Source organism: Juglans regia, chromosome 8 (genome assembly GCF_001411555.2).
Source record: "Juglans regia cultivar Chandler chromosome 8, Walnut 2.0, whole genome shotgun sequence".
Classification (NCBI taxonomy): Eukaryota; Viridiplantae; Streptophyta; class Magnoliopsida; order Fagales; family Juglandaceae; genus Juglans; species Juglans regia.
In genome coordinates this window covers 12,324,236-12,346,194 of record NC_049908.1, presented here as the reverse complement: position 1 = coordinate 12,346,194, position 21,959 = coordinate 12,324,236, and the positions used below count along the sequence as shown (strand labels likewise).

General features: G+C 35.8%; 1 protein-coding gene across 4 annotated transcripts; it reads right to left on the bottom strand.

Annotated features, from left to right (window-relative positions):
• Positions 1-636: 636 nt before the first annotated feature.
• Positions 637-8,824, bottom strand: LOC108994482 (nodulin homeobox-like). 4 transcript variants are annotated; one of them, XM_018969703.2, is made up of 17 exons: positions 8,476-8,599; positions 7,388-7,442; positions 7,067-7,195; positions 6,786-6,944; positions 6,307-6,390; positions 6,101-6,229; positions 5,629-5,847; positions 5,034-5,165; positions 4,811-4,906; positions 4,029-4,190; positions 3,376-3,667; positions 3,155-3,280; positions 3,006-3,075; positions 2,744-2,807; positions 1,834-2,385; positions 1,619-1,653; positions 637-1,474 (listed from the first exon to the last, which is right to left on the bottom strand). In XM_018969703.2, exons 1-17 carry the CDS (start codon positions 8,496-8,498, stop codon positions 931-933), a joined length of 2,871 nt encoding a protein of 956 aa, XP_018825248.1. In that variant the 5' UTR covers positions 8,499-8,599; the 3' UTR covers positions 637-930. The 4 variants fall into 4 exon arrangements, with proteins under 4 accessions (XP_018825248.1, XP_018825249.1, XP_018825250.1 ...); XM_018969704.2 differs by having other exon boundaries at positions 803-1,474; positions 7,067-7,192; positions 8,476-8,601; XM_018969705.2 differs by lacking the exon at positions 8,476-8,599 and adding an exon at positions 8,710-8,824 and having other exon boundaries at positions 931-1,474.
• Positions 8,825-21,959: the final 13,135 nt, after the last annotated feature.

Here is a 21,959-nt window from a genome sequence, read left to right as displayed (position 1 = left end):
AGTCATGATATTTTTTTTTGTTACTATGATCTATAGATTTCCTTTTAAGTTCTAGTATGAATGGATTCATAAAGCACACGTGAATTTAAAACCGTGAGATGAAAATATTATTCGAGTTTTTTAACACAGTTTTTGTCGAAGCAAAATCTTCAAGAAAAATACTATTTACATACCCACCAACGATACTTTAGTGGCCTGCTTGTTCCAGTCCATTAGGTACCTTATATTGGGCCTTTACTCTACACTCAGTCCAAGTAATTTTTTATTTTTTTTACATGCGCTCTTGTTTGTTGAAATATATAGGATTGTTTTGAATTTCCCATGTAAATTAATCTTATCTTTGGAAGTTGAATCACATGTTTCTTAAGTTGATTACTCAACACACTCTAAGTGAGTGAACTCAATGGCAGGGCCAAAAATTTATCTAGAGGGGGCAGACTTATACTATCATATATGATAACATAAAAAGGATCGAACACAAATAATAATTGCAAACATGAAAAAAATATAAACATGTTCATCAACTTGAGGCACATCATGGTTGTGACAGATTATGAATGAAGTGATATCAAACATTAGATTAGATGATGTTACATGTAGCTGGAGAGTGTGATGCATCCTCTTTTATCATTTTCTATTAGTTTTGTTAAGTTTAAATGCCAAGAACCAAACTATATGGTTCACACAATCTCCAACAGAGTCATGAGTCATCTTTGATTTGGTTGAAGGAGTTCCATAGCCCGTGGGTGTAACCCCCTGCACATTACTTGTCTGAAAATATTGGTAAAAAAGAAGCTAAAAATTCAAATTGAACCTATCTTTCTCTTTTTTTGGGCTAAACTTATTCATAATTCCTGTCTAAAAGATGTACAGTTTACAGATTGAAAGTAAAAAGGAGCTCTCACCGCAGCCATCTTAGAATCCGTACACTCATTGAGGTCGAAGAGTGAAGATTCTACTTAAATCCCACAGCACTCTCATTACCCCTATCTTTATTTCAGCCTCTTCAAAGGAGATGCCAACAGCTTTAGAAGCGTAAGGAAGAAGAGCAGAACTCTCAACCTTGAGTTCATAAACGTCCAGAACACATGCCTTTTGTTCTTTCAAGTTCCATCCATTCCACTCACCGTGCACCTGATACACTATTCCCTTACCGAGCTCCTCTCCTTCCATATCTACAAACATTACGTACTGACCTGGTTTGCACTGGACAAAATCTGCACGGCCGACAACAATTAAGTTCGTCTGTGCAGTATGAGAGCTTTCGCCATTACCAGTTCCCAAGATGCTTTCAGGATCTCTGTCGGCCTTTCTTGGGGCATAAGAATCTTCACCAGGACTCTCAGGTGAGCCATTGTACCTCCCTAGTCCTGGCTCACTTTGCTTGTCTGGAATAGCATTTTCAACCTCCAGTGATGCACGGACAGCCTTAGCTGCGCGTGCACGGGCGAGCCTGACTTTCCGATTGTTTAGCCTGTTGATAATGCATAAAGCTTAATGAGTTTCCATGACAAAGAGAAAGTACAAAAAGCTCTGGGATATACACACGCCCCATATATACACATAAGAATGTGTCTATATATTCCAGGTATAGGTGTGGATATGAAGCCTTCCTCACCAGTTTTTAAGCTGTGCAGATGTAACCTTCGAACCCTGGAAAACACAATGTAGGAACTTCTTAGGCATGTGTTATTGCAGGAACAGCAAAAAAATACCTAATCACCATGGAGGGAAGGGGGGGTGGGCTGTTTTGTTGGGTGGGTGGGCGGGCGGGTGTGTGTGTGTGTGTGAGAGAGAGAGAGAGAGAGAGAGAGAGAGTTGCATGTGACATACATGAACACTTATTTTATGGGCCCATGATTGTATCGAAGCTGCATTTCTCTGCATGTCAGGTTCATCTAAGAGAGCCCTCTCGATCATTGTCATCTGTTTATCATTCATTAAAGTTCGCTTCCGTTTTCTCTGCTGCTTTTCTTCACAATGAATGGTTTTGACCTGTTTGTCCTCTGTATCTCCTCCAACTTCACTTTCATTTATCTGCTCACTCTTTTTTAGGAACTCACCATTGTACATTTGATCAACATCATTCTTTCCTCTAGTGGAACATGTATCTGAACCACTGGTTTCAACATTCTGAACATCTCTGTGGATCTTCATCAAACCTTCAGATGCTCCCACACCAGATATACCTTTACCTTCTCTTGTATCTTGCATTATCGCAACATCAACATGATCCACATGCCCACTTTTGAGGTAAAACTGGTCCATTTCTTGGAATGCAGAATCCTCAAACATTTCCTCCTTTGAGTTACCATGTCTGTCATTGAGATTTGGAGGTTCCTTTCTCAGTAAAAGTGATGAGTATCCCTCTGGACTCTGTGCCTCCTATCAGGAATAAACTTTACTTCCTCAGGTCACTATGTTGAGAACACATTACATCACCAAACTCAATAAGCCAATGTGAGAATCGGATAATTTATGTTATTTCAAAATTTAGGACACCTGTATGGTATTCAATTCTAAATTCAGGTTGTATGGCCAATAAAGTTGCATTTTGTAAAATGGTATTCCCCTGATGATGTTTGCTGATCTTGAATACAGAAAACGTATACCAATGTATTTGTATTTTAGAAAATGGCATATATTGTACAGTGCATTTAACTTTTCTTTTAAAAAAATGACTTTTTATAGTGAAGAAATGCTATGAAACAAAGTGAAAATAACTAAAGAAGAAAACTTTTACTTGCACTTGATTTTCTTCAAAATCAGCAGAAGTAATTAGTGGTTGTAATTGGTTAAAGAATATCCTGCAATAAAAAAAGGAATAAAAAATTAACTATGTTCCAAAGTTAGTGAAGTCAGGGAGAAGATGTTGCAACACTATTAATAGATGCATGTTAAACCTATATGCACCTTACATGCAAAAAAGAACTAGAAAAATGAAATCTTAGTAACCAAGTGAAAAAATCCGGGAGAAAAGAAATGTTGGGTTAGGTTTAAATAACCTTAAGAGCTGCACATCTTCCTCGTTCAAAAAGTTGGGAATTAAAGATTCTGCATGACTTAACAACGACCCTACACAAACAAGTTACCCATTAGGAATGAAATAACATCTACGATCAAGTTTTCATTAAAAAAAGTATATTGTAATTACGCAGGTTCCTGTAAACATTGGCAGCCTTTGGAGCATCAGAGCTGAAGGAAAATCCTGGAAATGATTTAGATAAATCCATATGTAAACATTCTAGAAACTTGTGAAGAAAGAGGTTCCTCTCCTGCTCTGTGGATAAAGAGAGAGGTTTTGTTAACGTTGCTAAGAAACAATGGTATATAGTATATACTGCCAAAACCTGTCAAAGAAAATAAAGAACCAACCTTCACAGATAGTGGGATTAAAACAATGAAGATTTGCAATTATTTTGATGAATAATGAGGTTCTCTGATGTTCATAAGAAGCCCGAGGCAAGCTTGTAGGAATCAAAGTAAATTCCAAATTGTTTTCATTCGGATGATCTGATGATGAAATATTATCCAAAACCCATCCAGCTGCTGCAAATGAATCATACTCGAGAGTAGAATCGACTTCCCTTGCTGGGAGATCAGAACAACACCAACTGGATATAAAATCTCCATGAGGAAGCGATAATATTGCAGTCAGAACTTCAGTCTGAGTGGACATAGAGAAGATATAGGTGCAAAACCATTAGAACAGGCACTCTTAAAGCAAACACATAACCTATGTGAAATTTATTCATCATCATAGCTCGAAGTCACTTCAGAACTTTCAAGAAAAATAATAATAATGATGATGATGATAACGATGATGATGATGATGATGATGATGATAATCATAATATAATTTATTGAAAGATATGTGATCTCTTATGAATCGAGCAATTGTATATCCTCTATGATCTCCAAAATTGTCAAACCACAAAGGTATTCTCAAAAGTTACAGTGATAATACATAGAAAGTACAAAAATGGCACAACAGTATCTAAACTACCGAGCTGATAGCATTAGCTTACAAAGTATATCGTGATGTAACATTGAAAGTTAGTATCATCTGAGAATATGTCAGCTAGGCGCATCACATTGAGTTGGAAAAAGCCCATGGGGTAAGTTCTGTCAGAGCAAGCAGCAAGATGTTTGGGATCTCTGCTGAGCTCGGTCTTCAATAACCCAAAAACCTACATCATGGAAACAGTAGTGAATAAGAAAGCATTTGATGGTTATAGGCTTTAATCGAAGAAAAGAGTATCCACAATAACAGTTGACTGATCAAGAAGTGCGCTAGCAATGCTTGCATAAATGCAGCATGCAGAGTGCCAATAAATGAGGTTGCCCAAGGGTTGAGAATAGAAAAGTTTACCACTATAGAAATTACGACATCTTTTGGTAGGCACTAAAAAAAACATAAGAAATGCTTGGTCTACAAATAGATTTAAAAAATAAACTTACAAATTGACGTGCCTTGATGTGGTTCGTCAGATTGTAAATCTCTTTTTAGTGTAAAGTATATATGATGTATTATATCAAGTCATATAAGTTTGTAAGTTTATTTTTGTAAGATCTCTTTGTAGATCTAGGTCTTGTAAAAAAAACCGTTTCATACCCAAACCACATTATTATAAGAAAGTGATAATCATGTTGTCAGTATAATTTTTGTGTAGTAGATCTCCCAGCCAAAAACAGTGAAAAAGGTTCATCCACTGGTTAGCCATTGCAGAGTATGCCACAAGCCATGTGCAAGCAGTTTAAATGGGCTATGAGAAAAATATCCCACTCTCGGAATACAACATTGACTAACCTCTGAAGCTACAGATTTTGCCAACTGGAGACTTCCTGGTGAACTAGAAACTTCATCCAGGTAAGAGATGCTTTCTGCTTCACACAGATTCAAAAGCTACAATAGGAAGTTCATGATTAGTTTAATAAATTAGTTTTGTTTGAAAATGTAGCATAAAACAGGAAGCTAAATCTCAAGCCTCAGAGTAGAAGTTAGCAGTATCTTTTTCATCACTAGTACTCACAATTGCTAGAAACTTAGCTTTCAGCCTAGATACAGCAGCCAAAATTCTGGAGGACTCTACAAAATGAGGTGTGGCAGTTAACTTCAAGATGGCTTGAGCAAGAAATAGAATACCACCCTTTTTACATAGTTCCTGAAATAATACCAGAACCAGAATTTTAACATGATAAGAATGCATGTGAATAATCTTACAAAGCCAACTAAATGAACATAAATACAATTGACCGATAATCTTTTTTTTTATAAGTACAACTGACCGATAATCTAATAAGGACCCATCAAGCTTTCTTTCTTGAAAACATATTATATGATCTTGAAACTTGTTTCATAATTGCTAAAATCTCAACAATGATTTTGTCAGACAAATAACAAACTTGGCATTTTAAATCTCTCACTGCCAACCTGCTCTTGGTAGTAAACCATAGTAAAATGCAGTAACCACAAAGTGATATCTAGTCATGCCTCTGATTTGAAAACATGATATAATAATCTTCATCTCTTTCCCTATTTAGTGAGTGATACACCATAGAAGAGACACCTCCTAACATATCACTTCGCAGAAAAGATATGGAATAAGATTGTTCTGGCTTAGAAACCTTATTCCTGAGTAGGCGCTCCAGAAATAATTTTTGTAGGCACAATGACTGAAGAAACTGTACAGAAGCCTCACATTGCTGGCAGATATAGTTAACTATTTGTTCAGCAGTCAGACTTGATTTCATGCATAAATCAGGATGTTCCTCTGACAGCTTGATTTTGAGAAACCTAATGGCTACACAAATTGCTCCAAAAGCAGCATCTATAAAAATGTCAACCTGCCACAGAAAGATTCATGATCACTGACCGCATATATGCATAAGCCTTCAGATCCTAATAGGGGAAAATAAATCTAGCAAGAGTAGAGATAATAACCAGAAACTAATTAAAATGTAGCTCAACTGATGGAATAACAAAAGTAAAAAGAAAATGCATTAACATGAAGACATTAGCTTTAGAAAGAGATTGTTTCAACTGAAACCTAGAATGATTGAATAGCATCTAAATCAAATCATATTGTGTAAATTGTACCTTAGGGTGTGCAAGCAATACATGGACAAGATCTGGAAATTGCGAAGATATACATCCTGTCAATAGATTTAGACTGCATGCCACCAGTGCTGAATGCACAACGGGCATAGGACCAAACATAAGGGTGTCCTACATCATGAAAGTAAGTCTAAATAAAAATATATAATACAGTAGATAGACCCCTGAAGAAGAAGATATTGGTAAACCTGCTTATAACCCCCGAGAACAATTAGCAAATAAAACACCAGGTCAAGCAGCTGCTCGGACACTTTCACATCATCAAGCAAAATCTGAAACCATCGTTCAAATACAAGAATCAGGAGACAATTAATTTCTTCTCTCTCATAAAATATTGTTCATACCATTTAGAACACCACCTAGTTTAGTACTGTTCCTCATCAATTAAAGTTAAAAATGATGAAAAAGCGTCCTAAAACCTTGATACATGACATACTGTACTCCAAAACCCCTTTCTCCCTTTCTTTTTTCCTTATTTTAAAGTATCATGAGCACTATCACATAAAAAGTGGGAGGACTAGCTGCTTAGCAAATCCATCAAATCTCAACAGATATTGGTGGAAAGTGTGATACTGTGTGAAGACCTCTATGCATAAGAAAAAAAACACAAAACTATTATGATGAAAACAGAATAAAACAGAAGTTTGTCGATAACTACTACAAGAACCTGCTCAAGTTTAGCATTTCTAGGTGCTAAATCACATAATGAATGCAAGAGACGTATGCCGGATAACAAGTATCTGAACAGGGCTTCATCTCTGTCAGCTGACATAAGCACTGCAATAAGATGTAAGGGAAGAAATCCTGCAAGCTTTTCCATATCAATCTGAAACAGAACATAATTTAATATCTGACACATTAATAAAAGAGTAAAAACAGGAAAGCATATTGATGGCAATAACGACACTGACGCTGATAGTGGGTGATAATGATGATTCATCGTCTGACCTTAATCAACAAATTTTTTTCTGTGCGGTAGTGAATAGTAAAGTTTTCAGAGTCCCGCAGCAGCTTATGAAGTTCCTGAGAGCTAAACCCATGCAGCTCCTTCACTGCTGAAATTAAGTCAATGACCTGCTGATGCAAATAATTTGAGCCATATTCATACTGGGTGCAGGGGATGATTAACAGAGACAAACAGAGACATTTTCAATTTGAAATTAAAAAAAAAAAAGAATAAAAGGTGAAATACTTCTCTAAAGCAAACAGGTTATTAGAAAAAAAGGGTTGGGATTTCCAACCAAGTTTGATTCAAGTTGGATTACTTACTGATGCAAAAGAACTACACGATGGTTCTTCTATGGCAAGCCTCATTCTTGAAAATCTAGAGCCAAGGAAAAATACATTTTCAGACAAGGAAGAGAAGTAGAGCAAAATTATTCAGAACATGAGATAAACAGACAAAGTTTACTATAGTGCACTAAGGAAGGCTAAGAGATAGAACACGTCGAACCCTCCAAGGAATAAAAGGTGACAGCAGACAATTGGACCATATAAAAGCTTCTGGTCATGGAAACTTCAAATGGATAAAACATTTGGTACAAAAATTCCCAGCCCTCTCCACTTATCCAATGATGAATATTAACCATCTCGGAACTAGAATCAACAATTTATTGAGAACATCAGATTTTTACCAAATGCTATCATGTCCATGGACCATGATGACTTTTGAACCTAATCTTCAACACATAAAAACTCCACGGGGTACCCATCCATAGATTTCATCCCATGTCAAACAATCAAGTGGAAATGAAACTAGCTCTATCACTATCCCATGCGCTTACAAAAATACACACGTTGGATGCATATGTAAATATAGATGCTCTATAAAAGAATATTTTGTTGGGATTGAGATGTTGTATGCAACATGCAGAAAGCACAGAACTCAGAAGGTCCTAAATCACTATTTATTCCATTTAAGCACTACAAAACAGAAGATTCAAGTCAAGTTTGTCTACACAATGTTCAAGGAAATTATTTAGCATCTGAGAATAATTTTTGAATTCTTTGCAATACAGGCAAGTTACAGATAGCATTCTGAAATGCAATGCATTGGTTTGCATCAATTTGGAGTAGACTGTAAAATTTAACTAGACAAAATAATTGCATTGCCAAAAAGTAATAATAACTAAATCAGAGGGAAAATATTGAAAATTAATCGTGTGAGTCTGAAATGCAGAGAAACCACAAAAAATAACCCCACATTTAAAAGCCCTAGTTCTGAAGTTAGCAACGTGAATTGGAGACTAAAACCCTACATATGCAAAAGACTTGAAGAGACAAACTACATGAATCGTACGGTACAAATGGTAGAGTAAAAGCTTGAATATCTATATATTCAAGTCCAGAAAGCTGACCTGAGAACCGTATCGACGAGCATCGAGGACAAATTTTATTAAATGCAGCCAAAAAATTCATATGAAAAGCGTTGAATTCGCGGGTGTTTTTGAAGAAGTGTGCACCAATGACCAAAGAGAGAGATTAAGGCCGTACACACACACACACAATATATATATATATATATATATATATATATATAATGAATTAAACCTATTAAAATCAATTATGCAATTTCCATAATAGTGAGTTACCAAATGTTCAATCCCCGAATAGCCTGTAGTTTCGATGAAATGATTTTAGAATGAATTCCAATACACAGCAAATTCGTCATTTTTTGGGTATATGAGAGAGAGAGAGAGAGACGATATCTTGGTTGTGTACCTTAATTCTTAGTAAAATAAGGATTAAAAGTGGGTAACAATGGATCCATTTGTATCCATTTTTTTCCAATTTGATATGGACAAAAAATTTTAAAAAATATATTAATCTAAATAAATATGCTAATCATCCTCACACAAAAGTACATGCTTACACATTCTCTTTTCAATTTAGAAATTGAAATTGGTTTTACTTTGTAATAATTCTTTTTTACTGTTATTTTATTCTGTTCATACGACACGATAGAGTTAACAACACTGCTCCGTTTGGATTCAAAATTCACATCAACTCATCTCATCTTATCATTACAATTTTTCTAAATCTCCATACAAAATATAATAAATAGTTCAGTTTTTTCAAATTTCAAAATAATAATAATATTAAAAATAATATTCTAACAATATTTTATTCAACTCATCTAAAACTATCTCAACTCATCTGTAATAATTCATCTCAACACATGCTTTTTAACGAGATTTAATCTAAAGATAGACTATTTAACAAAATTCTAAGGTGTTAGTATTAGTAGAATAATTATAGAATGGTAACACAATTTCTTGTATTAGTCTTTGAAGAAAGATATTCACAAGAGCTAGTCTTATAGAGTTTCTATATCTCATTATGTAATTGTTGGTATAAAATGTATGCTATTCAATATAGTATGAATGTGTGCACATCTATCCAACCTTATGAATATGCCATCCATGAGATGTATAATTTCTCATTGCTTATAAAAAGAAAGAGGAGGACCATCCTCTAAGCCTATCTATTGGTGAATGATAAAACTAAATACTATTTACTAAAGGAAAAGTCTTCTTGCAAGCGAGTTTGCATACCAAATCGCGCATTGATACTAACAAGTAAGGCATCTGTTTAATGAAACAGTGCGAATTGAATAGGAAATGATTTTTGAGAAATAAAAGACCTTATTCTTCTCTCAATTTTTTATTTTATTTTTCTTTTCTATAAAAAAAACCATATCAGAGTCGATATGCAGTTCGACACACCAAACCGCTTATACCTAACAATATTATTTACTAAAACACATTGAATTAAATATGCAAAGTACTCATTCTCATCTAAATGTAATATATAATTTCTATATTTAACTCTATCACGATTAATGGTTTGAGTATGGTGCATATACAAAAATGACAGAAACACAGATATTTTCACAAACTGTGCACATGCACAAATTGTGAAAATGCCAATAAATGCATGACTGCTCGTACATATACACCATTTCTTTATCTTACAAGATTAGGAGTAAAGCCAATCTTTTCATAGAGGCACCATATTTTTCTTTTTATTCGTCATCAGATAAGCCATCTATCGATATGGAAATGCAGAAAAGACCGGAGTTGAATTCGCATGATAGTGATAATTATTGATCTTATTCTTAATCAATATATCTTTTGAATACCAAACAAAGTAAGCGCTTCTATCCTCATGATTGGGGAAAAAAAAAACATCAATAAAACCTTATTTTCAAACATATTTTTAGTTCTGACATTTCTTATAATTTGTTTCAAAAGTACAAGGAAAACAAAACACATGCATGATGTTTTAATAAGTCCCAATACTTTGATAAACACAACGGAAAAACAAAAAACGACCACTAAAACCTTCCAATCCAAACATGCCCACATTAATTTCCGGAAATTGGGTTATTAAAGAGACAAAAGTACTCCCAAAAAGCAAAAAACAAACAAGTGTTGCATATGTATATATAAGAAATGCATACAAATAAAAATATATAGTTAATTAAATAGAAATCGGTGGCTTTTCATATATAAGAATATTGTTGGAAGGGAAATTTCAATTAATACCTCATGGCTGGTAATATTTGCATTCCAAATACTCTTCAAACCAAGCTGCTGATCTCCTTTCCTTTTTTCTAATTCTCTTTCAACATAGGTTAAGAGAAATATTATTGATTCATATATATGAGTTCAGTTCGATTGAGGGCTCGTTTGTTTTTAGAGATGAGATGAGATTAAAGTTAAAAAATTGAATAAAATATTATTAAAATATATTTTTTAATATTATTTTTGTTTTGAGATTTAAAAAAGTTGAATTGTTTATTTTATTTTGTATTGGAAGTTAAGTAAGTTATAATGATGAGATGAGATGTTTTTTGAAAACAAACGAGGCCTGAATTTCATTTAGAACTAGATCCGTTAGATTGACGTTACTAAAGTTATATATCACTACAACACAATTTATCTTTTGTGACAAAAGAAACTGTCACAAAAAATTGTCAAAACGTCACTAAAGATATTTGGTGACCGTCACCTAATGTGCGTCACTGAAAGCAATTGGTGACGGTTTACTGTTGAAATGTCACTAAAAATATTTTTAGTGACGGTTGGAGGTGTTTCGTTTGGTTGAATGTTCGAACGTTCCTTTTTTTGTGACGGTTGAGAATTGTCACAGAAAGTAACGTTCGAACGTCCAATTAAACGTTCGAACGGCAACCCGACCGATTGGCGTTCAAATGAGAGAAGTTGACGTTAGTTGATTAAAGTTCGAACATATCATATTTACGTTCGAATGTTAACGGACCAATGTTCAAACGTTTCGTGTTTAACGTTCGGACGTTATTTAGAATGTAAACGAATGAGTGTTTGAATGCAAGTGGTACGTTTGGAGGTTTGTTCGAACGTTAATTGTTTAATCATTCGAACGTTTTGTTCATTTGAGGGTTACTACGTTCGAACGTATATGCCTACGTTCGAATGTTACTATACAATTTTATGTATTCACGTTTGATGAACCAACGTTCAAACGGTTTTACTTTACATTCGAACGTACAGATCATAAATACTAATTTCATAAAATTTAAAAGCATATCAATTGTATCATATTACATAACATCAATTATCAAATAACAATGTCTTATAAAATTTTAAAATTAGATATTAAAACTAGCCACCACTATTATAAAATTTATTTCTTCCTTTTCCCTCACCCACCGCGATTCTGTTGTAACAACATAACACGCTCCATTTGCACCATCATCTCTTGTTGCACTTGCTCTTGGACTTCACTGCGTATTCTTTCCTCCTGATCTCTCTGTTGGTCCTACAAACGCATCTCTAAATGAGACTGTCGTTCTAAGAGAAACTCTAACTTTTGTTGTCTTGACCTCATATACTCATTCTCACGCCGTGTAACTTCTAAGTCTTTAGTAAGATTATTAATTTGTGAAGTCGATAAGGTTGTGGAGGATGAACATCTATGCTTGATAGATCGTCCCAAACCTCTTTCCATACTAGACTGCAGCCCGAGCACTTGCTTGAATATGTCTATTTCACTAGGAGAGGATTCTCTAGAAGCCGACTGCATCTCCATCATTTTTTCCTGCAATTTGAAAGGTAATGATCGTTAATAAGTAACGTATTAAAAGAAATAGAAATAAAAAAAAAATTATTCACATGTTACATAATTTATTTAACAAAATTAACATTGCTTACATAATTATCTGCAGCGACAGGATCCATCCACTCACTATGCTCATTAGTGTGAGCAGCAGTATAGACATGAATGAGGAAAATTTTTTCAGGATCATCACGTTTCTAACGAAGCGATATTAGCAATTTTAAAAAGATAATGTTAGTACTTAAATAAAAGAATATCAGAAAAATAAATAAATTCTATAATTTTTTAATTACCATTTTTTCAGCAAGACGGTGAAATGACCTTAAACCAGCACGATGGTGGACAGTCAGAGAGGATCTATTCTGTGCATTTGTAGAACTCAAGTACTACAAAATATATTAAGAATGTTAATTGTAATATGTATACATATAATATATAGAATGAATATGAATGTAAATAATTAAAAGATATAAATGTAAAATACTTGATAATCTGGAGATGCAAAAATATCACAACACTTTCTCCAATCATCTAACTTCATCTGCTGGAAAGGAGACTGCACAGCCTCTTCCAACGTCTCAAACTTGTTGAAGTAGTCATGACATCGTCCCTTGTGACGTCGGAATAGTGTAGCCATCAACTCATTCACGGTTCTCAAATCCTTGCTACGGCCAAAGTAAATGTCGAATTCATCTTAACAAGTGAATCAAGTAAAAAATATGATATATTAATCTAGGTGAAAAAAATGTACTCTCAAAGTAAACTCACCAACACATGACTTTGAATGTGTTCATTAATCTCATTCGGAACATTTCGCCATGAGTGCACAAAAAATAGAGTATAAGCTCGAACTACTGTGCCAATATAGGAGGAAAGCGCTGCTGCACTATCATCCACTCCTCCAATGGAATTATCAAGAATTGAGTTTTCCGTGACTTCTGTTTTTCTCAAGAGAGATGCCACATGTATAGCCACGACCGCGACGTGCAGATGCATCAACTACATGATAATAGATAATATAATTATAGTTATATAGTTATTGAGACAAAAGTATTAACTATATAATTAATTATCAAAGACAATATTTCCTTACTAGTAGGTGTGGACTGGTGTTATTCTCTTGCATGTTAACTTGATCTTCAAGAGCGGATTCCTCGAGTGGAGAGTCCTCAATGGGTTCAGGACTTGGACTTGGCGGATGAACATTTCTTCGTTGTTGTTTTGGCGACATTCTTGAAAATAATTAATTATATCAAAGAAAATTAATTAGAAGAAATGTTGAAAAGTCAAGATATTTTTTAGTCACTAATATTTGAAGCATAAAATATTTAGCACTTTTATTCTTCATCTTCAGATGTATTTTCCATGCTTGTTTCAGAATCTCCCTCAATAACATCTTTATCATCATCATGGACCTCTTCTTCATCCTCCTTATCCACCTCTTGGCCGGATTCTACTTCGTCTTTATCTTCTGACTCTTTTTCTTCTTCCTCATCACTTACTTGAATTGAATGGTCATTTAATACGGACGGGTCGAGATGGACGGGTGGGACATCATCTCTACACAAGGGGAGCAACTCGAGTGCACCGAGGTCAACAAACAAGTTAATACCCTCTCCATCTTCCTCTACAATCGGAGTGTCATCTTCATCTCTACTATTCTCGTAATTTGCACTCGTTCCTGCTTCATATATATCTCGAGGGACAAATTTTTGTACGACTCGCCAAGTTATCTCTCCACTATCTTCATCAGCACTTTTCATTGGATCAATCAAGTAATAGATTTGGGTAGCTTGACAAACCAATACGAATGGATCATCTTCGTACCATTTAGATGCAATATTGACACTCGTAAAGTGATTATCCCTATGTATCGAAACCCGACCACTGCCTAGATCCCACAAATCACATTTAAAGACATGTTACAGACCCACCTAGATATTTCAATCCGATAATATCATGTATGACACCATAATAGCCAATATCATCTGTTCCATGACTCCCCTCGACCAACACACCAAAGTTTTGAGTCTTTCTATTACGTTTACGGTCCAGAGTATGGAATCTATAACCTCGAACCGAGCATGCAGTGTATCAAAGTGCTATATTTGAGGGACCACGGGCCAATGCATACAATTCAGAAGAAATTAATCCGGAATCATGAGCACGTTGTTCCAAAATCTAACAATTGAAATAATATATATTTATTATTTCATTATCCATAGTTAAAAGTATCAAAATATAACATATATATAAGTTTAGTTCATACATGTTCTTCAAACCATCTGAGAAATTCTTCCTCGTGTCTTGCCTTTATGTTTTCTACGCCTTCCATTCTAAGTTTGTCAATGTGCTCACTATTATAGATAAATGCAAAAGAAATTTATTTTGAGCACAACAGTTATAATTAAACTTGAAGAACATTAGAATTATTTGAAGGATTGAATGACATATTTGAGATAATCATTAATCTCCCGGAAATTATTTAGTACATACCACCGAACTTTACCCAACTCTCCATCAATTAAATTGTAACTCGTTTGTGCACCCAAGGGTCATACATTCTGCGAAAACACCGATATCTCAAGAGGAGGCGGAGCAGCAAGATCAGCATTTCTCTCTTGACGATTAAATCGTGTCTCAACACCATGAAGATATAGAGAGCAAAATGTTAACCATTCATCGTGTATATAGGCCTCTGCTATTGAACCCTCAGCTCTGGCTTTATTCCCAACAGTGCGCTTCAGTTGACCCAAATATTTTTCAACTGGATACATCTAACGGAACTGCACCGGCCCACCCAACATTAACTCTCGCGATAAATGAATTGCTAAATGGATCATGACATCAAAAACTTAAGGTAGAAAGATCTGCTCGAATTTACATAGTATATTAGCAATGTCTTCTTCTAATTTCTGCAACATATCTCGATTTACTACCCAAGCGTACAAATCCTTAAAAAAAATACAGAGTTCGGATATGGCGACACGTACATTAGATGTCAGCTTCCCACGAATTCCCACAGGTAATAACTTCTGCAAAAATACGTGACAGTCATGACTTTTCAATCCATTGATTTTCCAGTCATCAGGACTCACGCATCTACTAATATTTGGAGCATAACTATGTGGCAATTTCACACCTTGCAACCATTTGCAGAAGTCCATCCTTTCATCCTTTGTCATCGTAAAACATGCATGAGGCATGACCACCCTATTGCCTTCCACCCGTAAATGTAGATTATGTTTGATTCCCATTCTATCAAGATCTTTTCTAGTCTTGATCGTGTCTTTCGTCTTTTTGTTAATACTCGTCAATGTACCCACTATATTATTACAAATATTCTTCTCTATGTGCATTACATCCAAACTATGTCGCAACATACCGGACGACCAATACGACAAGTCAAAAAAAATACTACGCTTTATCCAATTCAATTATGTTGCGCCTCGTTTTCTCTTGTTCTTTCCCTGACCTTTGCCAAAATTGTTCGCTCTAATATGTACCAGTTGTTCCACTATCTCTTCCCCAGATAACTCTTTTGGTGCAATTCTATCCTCTACTCTATCATCAAATTTAGAACATTCTCTTCTCCATACATGATTTGATGGTAGATAACGTCGATTACCCATGAAACACAACTTCTGAAAATATTTTAACCACTCACTAGCAGTTTCTTTATTACACGTCGGACACGCTAACTTCCATTTCGTACTCTAGCTGGAAAGATTCTTATATGTCGGAAAGTCATTTATGGTCCACATTATCGCATCATGCATTTGAAAAGATGTCGACGTGGATGCATCAAAAGTTCTAATGCCTGTTTCCCATAACTCTTTCAGCTATTCAATCTCGAAGGAATATCGTGGCAGCATCCAAAATCCACAGGATTTACATATATTCAAAGCAGACCATCCCACAAATCAAAGACCAAAATAAGGAAAAACCAAAACCCAAACAAAACAATCAGGACAATTATTAACTTGATCTATACAATGAATAACGAAAAAATTCAAACCAACCGAAAACTCAGCCCGCACCAACGTGAACAAAAACCAACGTAAAGAAATCTACAACGTGAGCATAACTCTAACGTGAGCATAAACCACCAAATGGAATTATGCCTTATACGTAATGGCCTCCAAACCAGCTGACCACAACTTACCTCCTTCTTATGCATGGTAAACTGCATTTATCCAAGCGTAAAATCCCTTTGAGCTCCCTTGGGATGTTAGTCGACGTATACTCCTGCATAATCCCAGCACTACCACCTTTAGCAAGCCAGTCTATAGCTTTGTTTCCCTCTCTAAACACATGTTTAAACCGAATATCAAGGCCTTAAATGAGCAAGATTATTTCCTCCCAAAAACCCTCCAAGTACCAAACCTGACAGCTGCCTTTCACCAGCCAATTCACAATCAGAGACGAGTCTAATTCAACAACAATATTCACCAAGCCCACATAGCCTTGCATCTGCGCAGCCCAAATAGAACCCCCAACAACTTAGCTTGATTATTTAAACCAACTCCAATATATTCGAAATATGCAACAACCAGATTTTCCTCATGGTTTCGAATTAGCCCCCCAGCCCCCGACTCTCCCTAATTCTCCAAACTACTACCATCCATATTTAATTTGAACCAACCCAACTCTGGCTTCTCCCAAGATACTGCAATAAAATTTCTTTTCGAAAGAGATACAACTGGCAAATTTAAGTCTTCTAAAATTGCTTGGTCACGATGATGCAAATTTCCTGACTCCCTAAGCCTCAAACCAACTCCTGGATCCAGTATTTAACCTTCCTCCAGAAAACATTAAAACAATCCTTGTGACTGTCCATACGTGTCGAACACCTCCACATCCATAGATTCCCTATTAAAATACATGGAACCACCCCAATCAAATTACCAACCTTTGAAGACTTCTTTGTTCTTCGAAACCAATCTTCAACAGTTGCCAACCAAGACCGATTAGGCACATAGGGAACACCCAAGAGAGTAGTGCACATTTGCCAAAGTCTAGCAGCAACCTTGCCACTGTATAGAACATGATTCAGGTCATCAAAACAGCTCTAAGGAAAACATTCACATTTAGAGACTAATGTGATTCCAATACGCCTAATCCGTTCATCCACACTCAGGCTATTGGTCATAGCCTTCTATAGAACAACTGAAAATTTCTTTGGCAAAACAGAGTGCAAAATCCAGTCCGTCCATTGATGCTTCGGAACCGAAATACGAATCCAATCCCAAGCACATGCTGTTGAAAATCTCCCATCCCTACTACCAAGCCATATTAACATATCCGTCCTAGTTTAGTACCACTAACACGAGATAAAATAATATCAACAACCTCTTGACCTACTAGCTAGACAATCAAATCCACATCCCAGCTATGCTCAATCATACAATCTTTTATTTTTAAAAGAGGAAAATCAGAAATTTGTATAGCTTGACATATAGGGCCTGAATCCATCCACTTATCATGCCAAAAGGATAAGTTCCCTTCTTTCACATGCCAACAGATTTGTCAACAACAAGAGGAACCGATTTAATAAGCATCTTCCAAAATCTAGAGCCTTTAGACAAATCAACAAGAGAAATATGTTGATGCTTCACATACTTGGCTTTAAAGAAACGAGACCATAAAGTATCCTCCGAGAGGAACTTCCAGGCAAATCTGAATTGAAGGGAGCTATAAACATCCATAATATTTCTCAGCCCCACGCCTCCTTCATCCACTGGCTTGCAAACTGATTCCCAACTCACCCATTTCCTCTTTGGCCTTCCTTCTGATTAACCCTAGAAAAAAGTGCTAAACAAACTGTTAATTTTTTCAAAAATCTGCTTGGGTACTAGTAATACAGATAATAAATGCACCGGCAAACTTGAAAGAACATGCTTAAGCAAAAGCAATCTGGCACCAGAAGAAAGATACCTCATCTTCCAACCCTCAATCTTTTTAGAAATTTTAAGCAACAAATCATCAAAATAACATGACTTCAACCTACCTAAGAAGATAGGAACCCCCAAGTACCTCACTGGAAAGTGCCCCATTGAAAATCCAGACACTCTAAGAAACTATTGGCGCCTTGATTCTTGTATACGGCTTGAGAAGAAAATTGATGACTTAGAAGCATTGACCACTTGACTAGACCATTGGGCATAGAAATCTAGAACTTCTAAAATCCTCTCCACATCTTTCTTCCTACCATTAGAGAAAATAATCATATCATCCGCATAAAGCAAATGAGAGATTAACAAGCCATTATGAGGCTACAAATAATAGCCAGTAAGCCCATCCTGGAATTTATTGCGCAAAAGCCATGAGAACACCTCCTCCACCAAAATAAATAAATAAAGGGATAAGGGATCCCCCTGAAGGAGACCCCTTCCACCCTTAAAAAAGCCTTTAGAAGTGCCATTCATAACCACAAAAAACCAAGACGAACATACACAATTAGAGATTAGGTTGCATACCTCCAATGAAAAACCAAAGGCTTTAAGAACTTGTAACAAAAATTCCCAGTCAATCGTATCATAAGCCTTGGCCATATTAATTTTCATCATGATATTACCCCCCTAATTGGTTTATTTATGTCTAGAACCAATTCCTGTGTAAGGCTTATATTCTCAAAAATAATTCTCCCTAATAAAAATACTCCTTGCTCTTCAGAAACCAGCTGACTCAAAACAGCAGATAATCTAGTCACAATCAGTTTTGAACATATTTTATAAACAATCGAGCACAGGCTTATTGGCCTGAATTTATCAAATGATAAAAAATTTGGCACTTTTGGGATCAAAACAATGAAGGAAACGGTATAATACCTCAGAAGCAAGGTACCTGGAAAAAAAAATCACAAACGGCCTTGACCAAGTCTATCTTAATGAAATCCCAATAATGCTGAAAAAAACCAAAAGTAAAACCATCTGAACCTGGGCTGCTATTAATCGGAATATCAAATAAGGCATCTTTAATTTCCTGCTCCTTTGGGAACCGGCAAATATTCAAATTTTCAGATGCCCTCACCTCTTCTCGAATAACATCAGATAAACTAAGTATCGAAGCTGCCGACCTGCGACTCAAAAATTTAGCAAAGTGTAAAACTGCTTATTATGAATCTCTTCCAACGTAGACAACATTCTTTCATCCGGCAGTTGCATAGATGTAATTATGCTCTTATTCCTCGTTTGCAAAGCTGCAAAGAAAGAAGCATTTACCTCCCCATGTACTATCCAAGTATTTTTAATTTTTTGTGCAATTCAGGCACATTTTTTAGCAAAAAACTTAATTCCGCTTGAGCAGCAAACATCTCCATTTCTACTTCTTGGGAGTAAGACTCTTGTAGTTGTGCCTCCCTTTGTTCAACTTTCTCCTCCAATCATTTTAAATGCAACGTAGTCCAACTGAATACCTCATGGTTCCAACTTTTAAGGGCAGTTTTAACTTTTTTCATCTTAGCTGCAAGCTTCCACAAACTAGCTCATCCCACCTCCTCATTCCATAAATTAGAAACAGACTCCCATAAACCTCCATGCAAAGTCCACATCTGTTGGAATCTAAAAATGCTTGGATCATGCCTCGTAATTGAATTCACCAGCCGAAGAGACATAGGCGCATGATTCGACGATTTCCGAGATAAATATTTCATCGACACCATCGGACAAATATCTAAAAGCCGTGTGTTACACAAAACCCTATCCAACCGAGCCCAGCTTCGAGCCAAACCACCATGCCCATTACACCAAGACAATTTGTTTCCATAAAAAGGCACTTCAATCAAACCACCATTTTGGATAAAAGAGGAAAAATCTTCCATTGCCCTTGGCAGTCTCGGACACCCTCCTATTCTTTTCCCATCACGGCGAATGATATTAAAATCGCCAATAAGCATCCATGGCATCTCCAGACACACCATTAATTTGCAGTACATATACACATATATACACATATTAAATTACAGTATATATAACCCATATATATGCACACACTGCCTTAATTAATGCAATACCCTAACAAAACAGTTGAGAAAATGCATCCTCAGAAGCTTTGCAAGAAAGTTGGAAACATGTTTCCAAGTGACATCCTTGATAATCGTCTCTGCGCATGGACAGGTTGTCTAAGTGACAAAAATCCTTTTCTCAGGCTGCCTGATCCTTAGCAAACCCCAAGAAAGCCAATAACCACTATATATGCATATTAATAGGAGACTAGTGTATTTAGACTTGATCTTGATCTTCTTCATTTCAGAATCCCTACAAATTAAGTAGCTCGATCTAACGTTGACCTTAAAGCTACAAGGAAAACTCCTCTCATGGCACAATGTTGTGGTCACAGATGGAGCTGTTAGCTAGCCATGTCTTCCTTATGTACCCATCAAATGGAATCTTAACACATGATGAGTAACATCCAGTTCAACAAAATATATTTCAATTATGTATGGGGGTACGTACGTGGGAGAGAGAGTTAGTACTTAAGAGTTCTGCTACATATAGTCATTTTCGTATACTCATTGTGCATTCCGTTTATGTTCATTATGTGTAAATAGACTCATCCTCCATCCTTAGATTACTGTAGTAAATTGCAAAGGATTTGATTTAAGCATTCTGCTACTTATTTTAATAGATTTAGATAAAATATAACTGATCAAGAAATTGGGAAGACCTGGCTCCTCACAGGGTTTTATGACAACCCTTGTACAACTCTTAAGAGGGGAATTGGCAATTGCTAAGGCTTTTGAAACCTGTAGATAACAGACCTTGGCTTTGTATAGGCAACTTTAATGAAATATTGCACCAACATGAGAAGTTTGGAGGAGCCTCGAGACCTTACACTCAGATGAAGTCATTCAATCAAGCTTTACAAGACTGTGATCTTATGGATATGGGGTATATAGGTCTTAAATACACTTGGTTCAACAATAGGGAAGGCACTGATTTTACAAAAGAAAGACTGGACAGAATGATGGAAAACCACCAGCACAACAGATTGTATCAAGACACTCAAGTTTGCACCATTGCTGCATGCATATCATATCATAGCCCCATTGTTATAACTCTAAATACTCAATTTCCAAAGGAAAGAAGGAAGGGAAGAGTTTTCAGATATGAATATAGTTGGGGGGAAAAACTGATTGTCATAATCTAATCTCCAATGAATGGAACGATGACATCAATAATGGGAAAACACTAAAGTCAGTGACAACCAATCTGAACAATTGTAGAAATAAACTTATCAACTGGTACAAATCTCAGCAGTAGGACACAAAAGCAATCATGGCAGAAAAAAGGTAAAACTGCTACATCTGCAGCAAAGGAACAATATTAATGATTTGCCTGCAATAAACCAGATTAAACAAGAGGTGTCTATGATTCTAGGGGAAGAGAATTTAAAGTAGCAGCAAAGAGCAAAAGCACAAACCATATAAGAAGTATCAATGATGAAGTTGGATAGTCATATACTTCTTCTCAAGGAATAAACCAAGTTTTTCAGACTTATTTTAATACCTTATTCACAACTTCCAATCCAACATGTATTATTGCATGTCTGGAACCTATGCAAATGCAAGTCACTGAACAAATGAATCACAAGCTACTTGAAGAGTTCACTTCCACAGAGGTAAAAGAAGCAAGCTTTAGCATGAATTCAATGAGCTCTCCAGGTCTAAATGGGTTCTTAGCAGGTTTTTATCAACAGCACTGGCAGACAATAGGCAATGGAATTTGTGAAGCTGTAACAT